Below are 15,721 nucleotides of genomic sequence, written 5' to 3'. Positions count from 1 at the left end.
TGGGTGGATGAGGGATGCAGGGATCCATGAAGGGACGGAAGGAGGAAGGATGGAGGGACAGAGGGAGGGAAGAAGTGCTACAAAATTTCTCCATTAGAGAAACAAAATTCCATTCTAGGTAAAGACCTTAGATCAGTGGTTCTCAAGCCGACTGCTGCACAGTCTCCTGGGGAATCTTTTGAAAATACAGACTGCAAGGCCCCACCCAGACCTACTACATCAGAAGCACTGGGTGTGGGCCTAGGGAATCTAATTGCATTTTAACTCTCTCTCCGGGTGGTTCCTTCCCAGCCATCTGGGCACTGCCCTCCTGCCTTCTGGGGAAGTCCTGCTACATATCCTGCCTGATCCCCGGAAATCAGCACCGATGGGACCCACACATGCAGGGAGGCTCAACAGGCCCGTGAACCTGGGGTCTGGCCCAAGGAACCGAGGCCCTAAGAGCCACAGCTATAAAACAAAAAAAGCCACACTTGCTGCACTTCCTCCTCAGAGCAGCATCAAGCTTTCGTGTAAAATCAGAGGTTCCTAACCAGGGGTCCACGCCAAGGGTGGGGCAGCGCAGGGCCCAGGACCCACTGAGGGACATCGTGTGCACCCGAGTGTAGGCACGTGCATTGTTTTTCCTGGGGCGAGGCTGCATAGCTTTTATCAGGTGCTCAAACGGAGGAGTTTCCCAAAACCAGTTCGGAGCTACCCATCTAGAGGGCACCGGCCCTCACGCACCCAGAAGGCATCCTCCATTCCAATGCACATTCGCAGCTAAACTCTTTCCTGACCCCGCGCAGCAACCCCGCAGTCGGAACCATGATCCTCCCTGGACAGACCGGGAAGCCGGGGCTGTGTGCGAGCAGGCGTATTCCTGGAGAAGCCGTGAAGAGAATCCAGGTCACCTTCACTTTTTCTTCTGACCCACCACAGGCAAGAGAGCGGTTCTCAAGAGCAGGGGCTCTGGGGTCACAAAGACCTGTGGCCCAATCCCAGTTCACCCCTGCCTCTGTGACATTGAACTTGGCACGTCTCCTCTCTGTGTCTTCCCATATGAGGGCAATAATAGCATCTCCCTCCTGGGTGTGTCGGGGACATTAGGTAACTGGCGCAGAGCACTTGGCACAGGGCCAAGCACACAGGACATGGTGAGGATAGAAGGGGGGTGGAAGGGCCAGGGACCCCCTCTTTCCACCTACGTGGCCTCAGGTCCCCACGCACGAGTACAAAGGCTCACCCCCGCCTGCCATGGCAGCGGAGATCAGAGACGAGTCCTAGGAAAAATGAGAGTGAGGCCAGCGAATGGGCAGCCCTAACCTCCTTTCTAAAATCTTAAGGTTAAAAAAGGCATGTTTCTGTATTCTTGTCCCTCAAGAACGGATGGCCACAGCCCACCAGCCCACTCCTCCCATGCCCCTGAGCTGAGCAGCCGGCCAGCAGGTGGGTGGGTGGGCAGGAGCTTGGGAACAGGACAGGGTGGGAGAGGCTGGGAGGCCAAGGAAGGAAGGGCAGGGGTGGGAGGGTGTGGCCTGGGGTCCCAAGAGGAAGGGATGAGGCCTGGGTGTGAGGGCCCCGTGTGCGGGGGGGATGCCGGTGGGCTGTCCTGGGAGCGCCTGTGAAAGTGCTCCCGGGTGCACAGCGGGAGGGGTGGGGGCAGTGTTTCTGGGTGCAAAGGGGTGAGGGGGGCATTCCTGGGTTCCTAGGGGTGGGGTAGTGTTCCTAGGGGCAAGGGGTGGGGGTCTGGCCAGAGGGGTGTATCAGCCACCGGGTCTAGCCCTTGAGCATATGATGCTGTGAGGCCCCAGGTGTGACAGGGCACACGTGTGTCACCCTGGGTATGAAGTATGTATGCATGTGAGAGGGTCACAGAATGTGGGCAGGGAGGCGGTGTGTGTGGGAGACAGGCAGGCAGACACTGGAGGGACCAAATCTCAGGGTCTCAGCCTTACTGGGAGGTCTTGGGCAGGAATTGGCCCCAACGCGGGCCTCAGTTTCTTCATCTGCAACATGGAGGCTGGGATAGGGATGAGGCTGATTAACACAATGGCCTTTCCAGCTTTAACGTGTGATACCAGCACTGTCCTGTAGAACCGTCTGTGATGATGGACATAGCCTGAGTTGTCCAATGTGGCAGCCACTAGCCACGTATGGCTACAGAGCACTTGCAATGTGGCCAGTGAGCAGCATGTTGGATAGTGCGATTCTGTGACAATTAGAGCAGGTGCCCTTGAATCCCACCAACCGGAGTTCACGCTGCGGTTCAGCTACTTACTAGCAAGTTCCTTCACCTCAGTAAGCCTGTTTCCGCCCCCATAAAATTGTGGACAATAATAATTGTACCCACCCTGTGCAGTTGTTTCAAGGATTCAATGAGATAATAAGGTAGACAATGCATCTGGCCGTCCCCGGGGTATAGTAAATGCTCAAGAAATAACGCCTTGTATAGACATCGCTATTCACAAAGGGATGAGAACAGCTGGCATCATCAGAAACAAAATGGACCTTGTTTGCCAAGGCCGGGGAGGAAGCAAGCCATGGAGGGGGGAAGGGGCTGCGCCCTGGGGCTGAGTGGCCTGCCCTGGGGCGGGTGGGCAGGAGTCTGAGCAGGCGGCAGCCCCGCCCAGCACCCGGCAGACAGGCGAGAGGGCACAGCCACGGTGGGTCCAGCGTGGCTGGGAATGTGGGAACATGCTAATGGGCTGTGAAAAGCAAGAGTCACGCTGGGAAATTGCTTTCTGGCTGCCTGGCTTTCTGGTGTCCAGGGAGTGGCTGGCTGCCAGCCCACAGGGGACCCACCACCCTCTCTGGCCTAGAACACCCCGAAATGTTGACATGGCAGCCAAGTGCAGCCCCAGGAGCACTAGGTGGGGAGCAAACAGACCTGAGTCCTCACCCAGCAGGGCTGCCAGTTTGCTTGTCCTTCTGGGCCTCAGTTTCCCCACTTGACAGGTAGGGATTCGGAGCCCCAGTTCTACTCCCTCCTGGGGCCATTTGTGAGTGGTCCCTGCTCCCCAAGCCCAGTTGTTGTCAACTCCCTCTAAAGGAAACCTCTCCAGCTCCACCCGAGCCACTCAGAGCCGAGGCCACGCCTGTGGGTCTCAGCAGACAGGAGCACTGTTTATCCATCGGCCGTCTGGGGACAGCACTCTCACCAAACTCTCCCTCTACTCAGGACCCCGGGAGTCTGACTGTCTTGCAGTCTTTAGGGTCTTCCCTTCATTGGCTGCTTCCTCAAGCACACCCAGGTCTACGTCATTCTGGGGAAATAAACAGCCTTCCCCCCAAAATAAAACAAAAGAACCAAGAACCTTTCTCCCGACCCAGCAGCCTGGGCTGCTTCCTTCCTCCCTTCCTCTTTGCTGCCAAACTTCCAGAACAAATGTCCGACATCCGCCGCCTCCTCTTCCCACCTCCCACGCTCCATGAACCCACCACAATCTGGCTGCCGCCCCCGGCGCCCCATGGAAGAAAGGCCTGTGCCAGGCTCACCCACCCAATTCCTCCCCCACCCCCCATGACCTCCTGCAGTCCCCTTTGGTCCTAATGTGCCCAGCCTGCCCAGCCCAGGTGGCGTCTGGCCCCACCGGCCGCAGTGGGGGCTCACCCGTCCTTCGGTTGCGGGGTCACTCACAGTGCCCGCACAGCCCCATCTCTGCCGCTCCCCGTCTGCCCCCCATCAGCCCTCCGTCCATCCTCTTTCCACTTCCCCTCCGTCTGCTCTGCCAGGGCCCTCAGCTGTGACCTCTGGGAGACTCTGGGCGCTCACAAACCCACTTAAATTTCCACAAACATGATTCTGTGCCTGTGCATCGTCCTGGCAAAGGATGCGTGTCCTTCATCAGTGCCACAAAGGAGTCCCTGACACCCCAAAAGCTTAAAGCCACTGACCAGCACCCATGATTGAAATCTACATCCATAGCCCCCTCTTGTCTTCAGAATTCTAGTCCCATATTTTTAGCTACTCATCATCTTGCCTGGATGCTACCTGGCAGGCACCTCGTAATCAAAGCCCAGTCTCTTCCCCTAAACACGCCACTGTCAGTGAAGATACTTAAGCATCCTACCTCTCAGAGATGAGCTGCGGGTGATTTCGGAAAGTTCCTGGTCTAATGCCGACAGACCTGTCACCTGTGAGGGGATTAGCATCCAAGCCCTCTTGGTGGTCAGTGACGCATTGCTCAGGCCAGCGGATGGGACCACCCAGGACGTGGAACCCAGAACATGCAGGGTCGGGGGAGGGGCAGGGAAAGAGCTGGACTTGGCCACAGGAGAAGCACCAGCTGTTGGGCTAGCGGGTGGGCATTCGGAAGCCGGAATACCCAATAATATCTTATTACGACGTCTGCCCCCTCCCATTCCATAGATGAAGAAACTAAAGTCAAGACCTTGAACCCAGGACTGTTGACTGATTGCCCATTGCTTTTCCGATACCGGATACTGTCAGATCAGAGGGGGCTCTAACTTGGGGTCCACAGCTGGGCTTTAGGGTAGGGGACATATCTGTGGAAAATGATATTGGACTGAGTATACATTTTGATGGGGGAGAGTGCCCGCAGCTGACATGATGTTCTCTGAAGGCTCCTAATTCCCAAAACAGTTAAAAAGCTGGGGTCAGATTCATTCAGAAACAAAAGGAAAACCCTGCACCAGGTGTTTCTACCACACCCACCTCTGCGTCCCTCGAGCAAGTCCCTTTCCTTCCCGGGGCCTCAGCTTGCCCATCTGTGAAATCTGCTGGCAAGTAATTTTCAAGCCCTCTCTTTCTTGCTTTTCCTTTATTTCCCATGTAAGCAGTAAGTATCCTTTCTTAATAGTAAACAAACAAAACCCAGCCATGCAAGCCTCCTAATGGCAAATAGACCAGAGGTGATGGGGCTGGGCGCTCGGGATCCCCTAGGCTTGACGTCCCCCTCCACCCCCTGCTGCTTCGTGGCTCCCTGAAGCAGCTCTGGGAGCAGAGTTCCAGAAACCACCGCATTCCACAGCTAGGAAACCCTAGGACCTCTTGGACAAACCACCCCTCTCCCCTCCTCCCACCTGCCGCGGCTGCAGCCGCCCACTCCCAGACTCCAAAGATGCTGCAGGGACGCCGTGTCTTCGAGCTGTCCCACACTGCCCCACCCCCCAAACGCCAACCCAGCAGAAGTTTCATGGGGGACACAGAAGGCCTGGGAACCGGAAGATTCTATCTGCTGCAGGGAACATTGAACCAACAGAAGTTCCAACCTGTTCCTTGTTTTGGCTGCGCATGGCTTTTCTTGAATGGGTTACAAGAAGAAACACAGAAAAATATTCCCAGTACCCAGAGGCAGGGCCACTGGGCAGGGGAGACGCAGAGGAGCTACTTTTGCCCCAGCCTCTGACGGCCTCCTGGCCTGGCCTGGCCACAGCGCACACCCCACAGGCTTTCAGAGGTCCCAGTGTCAGAGCGAGAGGCCCTGAGCTGCAAGACAGCCGAGCACTCGGGTGGAAAGAGGCTGGAGTGCCCAATTCTCGTGCGTCACTGACTGTGTGACCACGGGCAACGCCCTTGCCCTCTCTGGGCCTTAGCTCCCTCTCTGTAGAACAACAGAGCACCCCTTGCTCTGATATCCTGGATGGAACTGAGGATATCTTGGCCCTAAGCCGTCTCCCTCCTCGTTCTCGCAGCAAAGCATCCCCCTAGAAGAGCACAGGAGGAATAAAGGGCGGGACGAGGGGTGTGAACCTGCACAGGGCTGCCCACGGCGGCACCCACCTGCAGGATGGAGGAGCAGTCCTGGCCCTTAGAAAGTTCTTCCTTGTGACTCCTTCCACGGTCAAAAAGAAAGGAAGGAAGGAAGGAAGGAAGGAAGGAAGGAAGGAAGGAAGGAAGGAAGGAAGGAAGGAAGGAAGGAAGGAAGGAGGGAAGAAGGGAGGAAAGAAGAAAGGAAGGAATAAAGGAGGGAAGGAAAGAAGGAAGGAAGGAAGGAAGGAAGGAAGGAAGATCTTCCTTATGTTGAGCTGAAAGCCGCCTCTCCTCTCTTACTCTACACATTCGGGGGCTCTGCCCCGAGGGCCTCTTGGGCCCAGGGACAAATCTGCAGACATGAGGGGAGAGGACACAGCCCCAGGGGTTCTGTTCTCCTGCCAAAGTCCCCCGGTTCCTCAGTGCTCTGTCACTTGATTTGGCTTCCAGATGCTCACCACTCCCCAGGCCCCCTCCTCCAGACAATCTACAGAATTTTAATACTCCTTCTAGGACACAGTATCTGGAATTTGGGGGTGGGCTGAACGAGCCAGAGAAGGGTGGGACCTCAAATCCCCCCGGGGCTGACATGCTCCACTGAAATACATATCTCAGAGCCTTTGAGCTGTACCCACTCTGAGGAACACTCTTCCACCCTCTTCTCTGGTTAATTCAGCCTCCAGCTCCCTGAATTCAGCTCCTCACAGAGCCTTTCTCACCCCAACTAGTTGAAGCCCCTCTGCAGCTCATAGCTCCATGACTGTGGTCAGAGCCCTTATCCAGTTGCATTTAAATAGTGATTTCTGAAGTGGTTTAATTAACGTTGGCTTTGCAGCAGACTGTGAGCCCCATGAGGGCAGAGACTACATAAGTCTTGCATGTGACACCTGCTGGGCTCAGCCCAGGGCTGGGAACAGAGAATGTGCTCAGGAAATATCTGTGGAATAGACGCAAGGATCACAGAGGTGTCCTCCTTTTACATGACTCCAAGACACCAACACTCTCCACCCACTAGCCTTAGAATCCCACTAGCCTAAGGGTCTGACCTGACACGGTGGTGGACAGCCGTGCCCCGTGAGGACCTAGAGTGCCTGGGCGGGGTCTCCGCAGGCTGGGCTGCAGCAGGCTTGCCTGAGGTGGGAGGCTTCCTGCAGTGCCAGGGTGGCTCGTGTGCAGGAGAGGGGGACTATGGCAACACGGTGACAGAGACAGATAGAGTGACACCAGAGAGACGGAGAGAAGGGCACAGAGAGACAGAGGCAGACAGAGAGCAAGAGAGGGCCCAGAAGCCCAGCCAGAGTCATCTTGCCACCCCTGCCCTGGGAGGTGGCCCTGTGTGTGCTCTATGCCATGTCAGAGCCAGTGCGTGTGTGTCCATGCACACGTGTGTGCTGCTGTGAGCTTGCGTGAGGGTGTGTGTGTGTGCGTGTGTGCATGCATCAGCAACAGGATGTGGGCACTGCGTCCCGAGGCTCTGCCCTCACCCCACGGAGAGGGCCACGGCCCCAGACTGCAGGGGTGCTGGCAGCAGTGTCACTGTGAGCTTGTGGAGGGAGGGAGGGAGGGAGGGAGGGAGAGGCTCAGTGGAGTGTCAGTGTGTCTCAGCCTGAGTGGGGGCGGCTGTGTGGGGGCGGAGGGCTGCAGCATGCACCAGAACGTGTGCGTGCCTGCCGCTCTGGTGGCTCGGAGGAGAGAGAGGAGCCTGTCCCCGTCCCTGTCCCTGCCATCCCCTCCTTGAGATCTTGCCCCCCAGTTTTTCATCATTTGGCCTCTGGTCCCCGCGCATCATTTGGTCCCCTATCCCAGGCCCTGCCTCTCCCTGTGGCCTTGGACAAATCCCTTCTCTCTGGCTGTTGGCTCCCAGAGGCCAAGGCAAGGGCCAGGCAATCTGCACGGTCCCTCCAGTTCTGATGTTCTGGGGGTCTGCAATCTCCCACGTGTGCCTTCCAGAGATGGTGGCCACCCTACTGGGGCATTTCTGGCATCCACAGAGGTATTATGACCCCCATTTTACAGATGGTAAAGTTGAGGACACAAAGGACAAGTGATTCAGCCAGGGTGGCCCAGGAAATTAGAGGCAGAAGCACGACTGGAAAAATCAGCAACAGCTCAGAATCCCCCCCACATGCAAGGCCACCGCTTTCTTCCCTTGTTAGTGGGTAGGAGAGAGGATGTTCCCCAGACATGGCACCAGGAGTGGTCCCTCTCTGCGACCTTCCTTCCATACGCTGGGTGCTGGAGAAAGGACACGGAGCCCTGAGCAGGTCCCTCCACCTCCTTAAGCCACAGTCTCTCGTCTGTAAGACGGATGAGTAAGCCCTGCCCCTCCCTCGGAGATGAGCTCATGGAGGGAGAGGTGCCTCGCTGGCCCCAGAGCGCCGTGGAGAGGAGAGGGTATTAGAGGTGGCATCAACGCACCGCCAGGCCTCTGAGTAGCATCGATGCCCAGGTGCTCTCTCTCTCCAGTGTGACATTGTCCACACTCCTACCAGCTCTGCCGGGGAAGGTGGGACTGCTAAGCACATGCTACGGATGCTAGAGCTTGGGCTCCAGGGGAGCACTTGAGCACCCAGGACCCAGGTCCCGAGCTGCCTCTGGACCACACTGGTACCCGGGGATCGGCCTAGGCCGACGGGGTTCGCGATCCAAAGCCGCGGAGGTGAGAAGGGGCTCCGGACCCAGGGCCAGCCCTCTGCTCCGTGTCAACCCTGCCACCCCGCCGGCCAAGCGCAGCCCCTGCAACCCCTCCCCCAACCCCAACACTGCCTTGAGTCAATTTCAGATCCCTGTTTCTAGAGAGAAAAGAGTGGGTTGAGCTCTCTCTCTGATCTCCCTCCCTCCCTCTCCCTCTCTCAAGTAAAATCTCCTTTGGAGGCTCTTTCGGTACAGCCCAGTGATTACACAGGCTGCAGGGCAGTTCTCTGCTGTGCCAGCCTCTCCTGAGGGTGAGATCGATGCCACGGGCTGGGCAAGGCTTCTTCTCCACTTCCTTGAACCTGATCCTTTTCCTGGACCCCTCTGGTGCTTCCATACCCCCTGGCCCCCACCACTGCCAGCATCCTGCCTTTCTCAGAGATTCTGGTCTTCAGAGAAAACTGGACATACCAGGAGCTCTGGCCTGGCCACCCCACCCCACTCTGACCTCTGGAGCTCGTGTCACCGCCTCTAGCAAGATTCTGGGCCCCTGGGGTCTGGGCTTTCATTCCCCTCATCCCTGGGACAGAGGAGGACTGGGGTCAAAGGAGAAGGGAGTGAGCTCAGCTCTGGGTCCCAAGAGACAGCCCCACCCCAACCTTCTAGGGGACCTGGAATGGAGTTCTCGCCTCATCTGGATTCACAGGCTTCAGTGGGACCCTCAGTGCAGTAGCATCAGGGGCTCCGAACCCCCTGCCCAGGGCCCTGACTCCAGCCACAGCCTCCCAGCTGGCTGCCCCCAGGGCTGGAGAGGAGCAGCTCCTCCTGCATCCATAGCCAGCCCTGCCTGGGCTTCTAGAAGGCCTGCCATCCCGAGCCGGACCCCACTGGGCAGGACGCCAGGAAGCCCTCCCGAGGCACTTGCCTTCCTCTCCAGTGGGCAGCCCACGTCCCCAAAGGAGGAGGCCCAAAGCTCCATGTTCCCTTTTAGGGCCAACCCAGCTGCCTCTTCCAGTCACCCTGCTGGTGACCGAACTGGGCTCTGGAACAGGGGCTCGGCTTTTGGGTGGGGACTGCAGCGTCCCACCTGGCAGGGGCCGAGGGTCATTGACTGAGGAATGGGCCCTGCAGGTGTCTTCCTTGCTTCCTCACAGAGGAGCCCTGGCGACACTGCCAGCCCAGGGGAGACGGCTTCGTCAGCCCCCTTCCCCCACTGGGCAGACTCCAGACAGAAGGCAAACATCTAGCAGGTCCCATTACCTATCTTTAGCCCTGCTAGGCTTCGAGGACAACTGTCACCCCAGCAGCGAGCCTGCGTTGGAGGCCCACCTTGTGCCAGGCTCAAGGCTGCGTCTCCATAGGCACCATCTCATGGAATCCTCACAGCGCTTCTTTCTCTCCAGATTACAGGTGGGGAAGAGGCACCGACGCCTGCCCAATGTCACAGAGCTATGGGTGGTGAGGGATGGAGCCTGTGCCCCTCCCTGCCCTGCTGGCTGCTCAGACCGAAGCTGTTGTGCAGACCGGGAGCCCCAGCCTCCTCGGTGACATGCCCTGGCCTTTCTACACCGACCTCAGAAGCTCGGAGCCAGGCTACCTCCTCCCCTTTGCTCCGACACAAGCATCCTTAACCTGAGGCCCAGGCACGGACTTCCTGACGTCCTGCAAGCTCTTGATACCGCATGCAGCATTTTGTAGGTTTGCACATTTTTCTGGGGAATGTAGATTTAGCCTTTCATCAGATTCCTGAAGGAATATGTGACCTAAAAAAAGGTTAAGAGCACTGATGGTTCTGGAAGGAAGAGGTCTGAAATGCATTAGATAAGGCCTGGCCATGTCTGCTGCTCTCGGTTTTCCTGCCATGGCCACGCGCCAGGGCTCTCTTTCCTCTGGAATTCTCTGTGAAGGCTCATGAAGGAGCCCTCGGCCAAGATGCCCCCACAAAACCCAGTCTTAGTGACATCCCTCTCCTCTTGGGGCAAACCATCACTTTTATTTTCACTTCGAGCACTTGAGTCACATCTCAGCTCCATCTCACTGTACTCTGTGACGCAGTCCTGCCAGAACCCAGCTGTGGTCGCTCCTTACAAGGCAGCTCCTGGCGAATCAGGGAATTCTTGGGTTCTAGGCGGACATTGGAAACCAGCTGGACGGGGGTCCCTGTGCAAGTTTGGTGGACAGCCTCAGTTCTCCAGAGCAGCCCTGAACATTTTGTTCCTGCCCCTACCCCTAGCACAATACACGCTCAGAAAAGCAGGAAGTCTGCAGACAAGAGTGAACACACATCTGCACATGGCTGTGTGTGCACACGGGAGCTGGAGTGTGCCTGTAGGTGTCAGGATAGCCTGGGAGTGCCCGTGTCTGTGTGCAGGCAGCCTCCATGTACACAGCACAGGCCCACCTCCCACACATATACAGACACCGGCATGAGCTCACACATGCCTACAACACCCATACTCCCACACGAGTCTGTGAGCCCAGGCCTCACACATGCACACACACACGTACACCCTCCCCTTCCGTGTGCACGACCCTGGTCCTCACATAGATGTACATGTCCAGACCTCACGGGTCTGCATCCACGTCTCACATGTGCATCCTTACTCACCCCCAGACCTCACACACATGTGTCTCCTGATGTGCACACAGATCTAGCCTGACATACATGTGCACACACAGTGACGCATGTCCACACCCTTGCTCCCATGCAACCCAGCCAACAGCACTCCTTGGATACTCACACACATGCACCTCTTCCTGGTGAACACACACAAACACTTGCACACCCTCTCAGTGCACACAGGTGTACCCCAGAGCCAGTCCTTACACAACACAATTTCCCTCAGAAGTCCTTATACACAGCAATCTACATCACCTCCCCTCAAAACGCACACTGGTGCACACACATTCAGAACTCGCACCTGCTTACAGAGCCCCTCTCCCCTGCGCTCCTGCTGCTATAACAGGAACCCACCAGGGCACTGCCGCTCCTTTGCCCACAGGGAAAACTCTGCCTCCAGACTGCACCCGACCCTTGATCCACCCCAGGATGCTCCACAGACCTAGCTGGGGACATCCAGAAACCCCTCCCTGACACTCCACAGCCTACTGGGCTACCCCAAGGCTCTCCCGTCTCTCCTCATCCTCCCACCCTTCTTTCCAGAGCAGTCATCAGAGACAGGAAATGACTAGTTCTGGGCTGGGCAACTTTGCCACAGGACCAGAGCTGCTGCAACCTTCGTACCACCAGCCCCTGCTACAGCGGTGTCCCCTCCAGCTTGCCTGAATGCCCCACCCCTCCTCCCAACACCCAGGAAGCCTCACCAGCCGCTCAGATATTAACCCCTGCTGTACTGATGCTCTCACTCCTGGCAGGAGCTGGGAAGGGGGTGGTGGGGAGCAGACGCGCTTACAGGGAGAAGTTGCCCACTCGGCACAGTCGCTGCAGGTGTCTAAAGTCAGGAAGGACTGCCTGGGAGCTGCTGAATTCCCTGTCATGGAGGTATCTAAGTGGAGGCCAGATGGCCACCTCACGCGAAACTAGAGGAGGGATTCCAGCTTTGGACCCAGCCGACTGGGAAAATCCCCTTTTAACCCCGAGTTTCTAAGAATCTGTGTGCAACCAGGCTGTGTGTATTTGTGTGTGTGTGTGTGCATACATGCACTGGCATACACTGCCAACCTCTCACCCCTACACACACACACGCGCCTGGTTGGCTTGGCACATCTGTGCACCCACAAACATGCCGACACCCGACTCTGGGCACTCTGTGCACATGCAAGTGTCCCCAAACCCATGCAGCCTGCCTTCATCTGTATGCACAAGAATGCTCCCACGGCACTACAGGCCCGTGCCCCTGGCCCGAGACAACGACGCCCCCTGTGCCCTCCAGGACTCCCTGAGGCGCAACTCACTTTCCTAGTTCCTCGAAGAGCTGGTACTCTTCTGTGAAGCGGGTGCAGGTGATGGTGGCCATCCTGGTGCTGGGCGGGCAGGCGAGGCTCAGAGCTGGGAGACCAGGACGGAGGCACTGCTGCTCTGCTCCTGGATCTAGGGGCCACTCGCCTGCCCGTGCTGCCGAGTGCAAACAGAGAACTGGCTTGACTGACGAGCCCGGGGCTTCTGAGCAGGGCACTGTGGCTGCTCACAGCCTCGCGAGCCTTCGTCAGCATCCAGGTCCCCATGGCAACCACCTCCGAAACGCCCTGTTCCCGTTGCCCCGGTAACTGCCTCCCCAACACCTGCCTGCCTTCCACTGCGAAAACCTGCTCCCGGACGCCTGGCCCTGCCGAACACAATGCTGCAGGCCTGTGTGGGCCGGGGGGCGGATGGACGCAGCACCCCCAGGGTGATGGGCCAAGGGAGAGATTGGGGGAGGGGGAAGAGAAGAAACTTAGTCCACAAGTGATCTTCTCTCTTCCCACCTCCCCCACCTCCAACTGTGGGGCCCTTGTAGCAGACGGGATGGGATTAAGTGGGGCAAAAAGGCAGTTGCCATGGTAACTGCCAGTGGGTGCCGCATTCCAGGATGGTCCCCAGGAAAGACAGGATGCAGTTACCCTGGCAACTTCATCTCCTCTGGAGAGACAGGTATTGCCCCGTTGCCCTGGCAACAGCTGGGTTCTAAGGTTTACAGGGAAACGATGGCTAATTTGTTGGGATGGCTCTCTCTGTGGATTACTGTAGTCTGTAACTGTCTCTCAGTTCCCCTCTGTATTCTTTTTTTGCCTCTATTTCTGTCTTTCTTATTTTGCTCCTGCTCTCTCTGCTCTTCTACCACCTTGCCCACCACACTAGCACTCTAGCTTGGGGGAGAAGTGCAGAGGACACCCTAGGATTCTGGAGGGATGGCCCTGGCTGCCCACTCACCCCCGCCTCTCCCAGCTGTGATGGTTGCTCCCCTCCTGAGCCCTCTTCCGCAACCTCTTCCCCACCCCATGCCCCCAGAGGGACCGTGGAGATCTGGTCTCCTGGGGCTCATGTCCCAGTTTCTGCCTGTGCTTCCAGTCAAGGTAAAAGAGGCGAGAGGCGGCCGTGGGGAGGCAAGCATGGCCTGGCTTACCTGGGCAAGGCCAGTGACCGTGCACCTGCCCTGAAATCTGCATTCCCAAATTGTGTGGGCATCTTCCCTACCAATTTCAACTCTTTAGGGCATCAGCCATACATAAACCCACAAGATCTCACCCCAAGGCCTGGAGGTTAAGAAGGAAAAGGACTGGAGTTTAAGACTAAGGATCTGTCAAGTTCCAATGACATTTATTATCTGTGTGACCATGGGCAAGTGACTAACCCTCTCTGAGCCTCCAGCTACTTTTCTATACAACAGTGGAATAAAACTGCCCCTGCAGAGGAAGGCTGTGAAGATGGAGTAGGCTAAGAGCTGTTTTTAGTTTCTAGAAGAAGAAAAGGAAGACTCTTTTTAGTTTCTAGAAGAAAAGGAAGCTTTAAAGCAGGACCATGACCACCCCCATCACTCTAGCTTAGACTTAGAATCTCAGACCCTGGGCACCCCCGCCCCCCTCCACTCAGGAAAAAGGATACATTAGCTCATTTCACAGCTTGCAGGGCTGAGACCTCATGCCAGCACCTGTCCCCAATGAGCATGGACATGATAAATGATCCAGGCATCCAAACCGTCTGGGATTCTAGCTCACCCCTTCTGAACCTCCAAATCGCCTTACTGGTCCCCTCATTTGCTGGACATGTTGTCTGCTTGTTGGTATCCTCCAAGCCCAACAAGTCTCTGACTCACCACCCTAAGTCCAGGAGCCCCCTGGAGATATCTGGGCATCCCCCAGTTCTGCCTGTCTTCCTGGGAGTCAGCGGGGGTGGGGGAGAATGATGGCTGAGCTCTCCCATTCAGCCACTTTTCCCAGGAGGGGAAGGGAGGGAGGCAGAGGGGAAGGAGGGGAAGTGAGCAGGGAGGAGGGGGGTAATGGCTTTGCCACTAATTGCACCATTACCACCTTCAGAAAAAGGAAAAACCACTCAGTTTTGTTTCTGCGCACAATATGCTTCCTGCTCGTGCCGCCAACGTTGCAATTCACAGGCAGAGAGGAGAGGCCTGCACTCAGGGGCCGCACAGCCAGTGGGCATCAGGCAGGGCACAGAACACGGCACCGAGCTAGCGGCACCTGTGGGCAGGTGGGAAGAGGGCTGCATTGCCACCCTCCTGCCCTAGACCCTCTAGCCTGTCCCCAGGAGGGGGTGGCTTCCACAACCGAAAGTGCTGGAATAGCCCTCAATGACCACTGAGGCCACCGGCCATTGCCCGGAGGAGAGGAGAGGCAGTGCTGTTCCGTAGAGTGACTCCACGACCTACAGGCTGTGTGATTTTGGATGCGTATCACTCATTTGGATGAGTAACTTCTTTGTGCCTCAGTTTCTCCATCTGCACAATCGGGTGACTAATATTCCCTACCTCCAGGCTGTTCTATGGGCACAGCGGCTGACACACTATAAATACTCAGTACGCAGGAGATTGTTACGGAGGAACTCAGAAGTCCTTTCCCCACACACCCCTCTCCCTGAATCACGGAAACACACATCGCCGTCTTCAAGTCCCTGTCCTTGGGGGCACTGTTCTCTGAGTCCCCACTGGAGCTCAGCTCATGGTTTGGATATCACCTTGTCCAGGCCTAGTTTGCAGCAATGTCTGTAGAACAAAGGACTGGAGCTAGAAGGAGGGGAGGTCACAAGGACCTGCAGTTCATCGTGTGCCAACAGAATGATAATATGGCTTTAAAAATTAACCAGTGAGACAAAAAGCAAATATGCCGTGAGGCTGTGTTAATGGAAATCTAACATTCTGAACAAAGGAGGTGGTATTCTGCTTGGCTTGGTGCTGGCCTGACCACCCTGTCTCTCTCCCTGTCCCTGATGGGGACCAGGATTGTGGCCTATGTGGCTGCAGGGGGCAGGGCCAACCCAGCCCCACTCCACTCCTGTCACCTCTGCCTGTTCTTCCACTTCCATCTCTCCTTTAAACCTCCCTTTCTTCTCTCTTATTCTCTTTCTTGCTGTCTTCCCTCCCTTGCGTATTTTCTTCCCAGTTCTTATCTTTCCCACTCCTTTTTACTTCGCTTCTTGTTTCTAACCCCCTCCCCTTCTGTCATTCTTCTCTCCCTCCCCTGGTGGCCCAGACTGTGCATGTGCTACTAGGGGCTGGGCAGGTCCCAGGCTGCAGGAGAGATGGCTGGAGGGGCGGAGGAGGGAGGAAGAGGAGAAGAGAAAGAGGTCTCAGCAAGTCTCTCTTACACGTGCGCCCACACCCCTCCGAACCTTCCAGAGCCTGGCTTAGGGCTGTGGGCACTGCCTTGGATGGGCACCCCCATCCTGAGTGTAACTGCCACTCAGCTGAGAAGGCACAACTGCTAATTCACTGCCTCCCC

General features: G+C 56.8%; 1 protein-coding gene across 1 annotated transcript in view; it reads right to left on the bottom strand.

The window, feature by feature from the left end:
* CAMK2A (calcium/calmodulin dependent protein kinase II alpha) overlaps positions 1-12,521 on the bottom strand; it is a 60,421-nt gene extending 47,900 nt beyond the window's left edge. Inside the window, exon 1 of the mRNA XM_045551386.1 lies at positions 12,245-12,521. Coding sequence (XP_045407342.1) covers positions 12,245-12,306 — 62 coding nt within the window. The 5' untranslated portion in view covers positions 12,307-12,521. The remainder of the gene's footprint in view (positions 1-12,244) is intronic.
* Between the last annotated feature and the right edge of the window lie 3,200 nt (positions 12,522-15,721).

This window comes from Lemur catta, chromosome 5, assembly GCF_020740605.2.
Source record: "Lemur catta isolate mLemCat1 chromosome 5, mLemCat1.pri, whole genome shotgun sequence".
In the NCBI taxonomy this organism is placed as follows: domain Eukaryota; kingdom Metazoa; phylum Chordata; class Mammalia; order Primates; family Lemuridae; genus Lemur; species Lemur catta.
The sequence above is the reverse complement of the archived record's forward strand: the minus strand, read 5'-3'. Positions and strand labels throughout refer to the sequence as shown.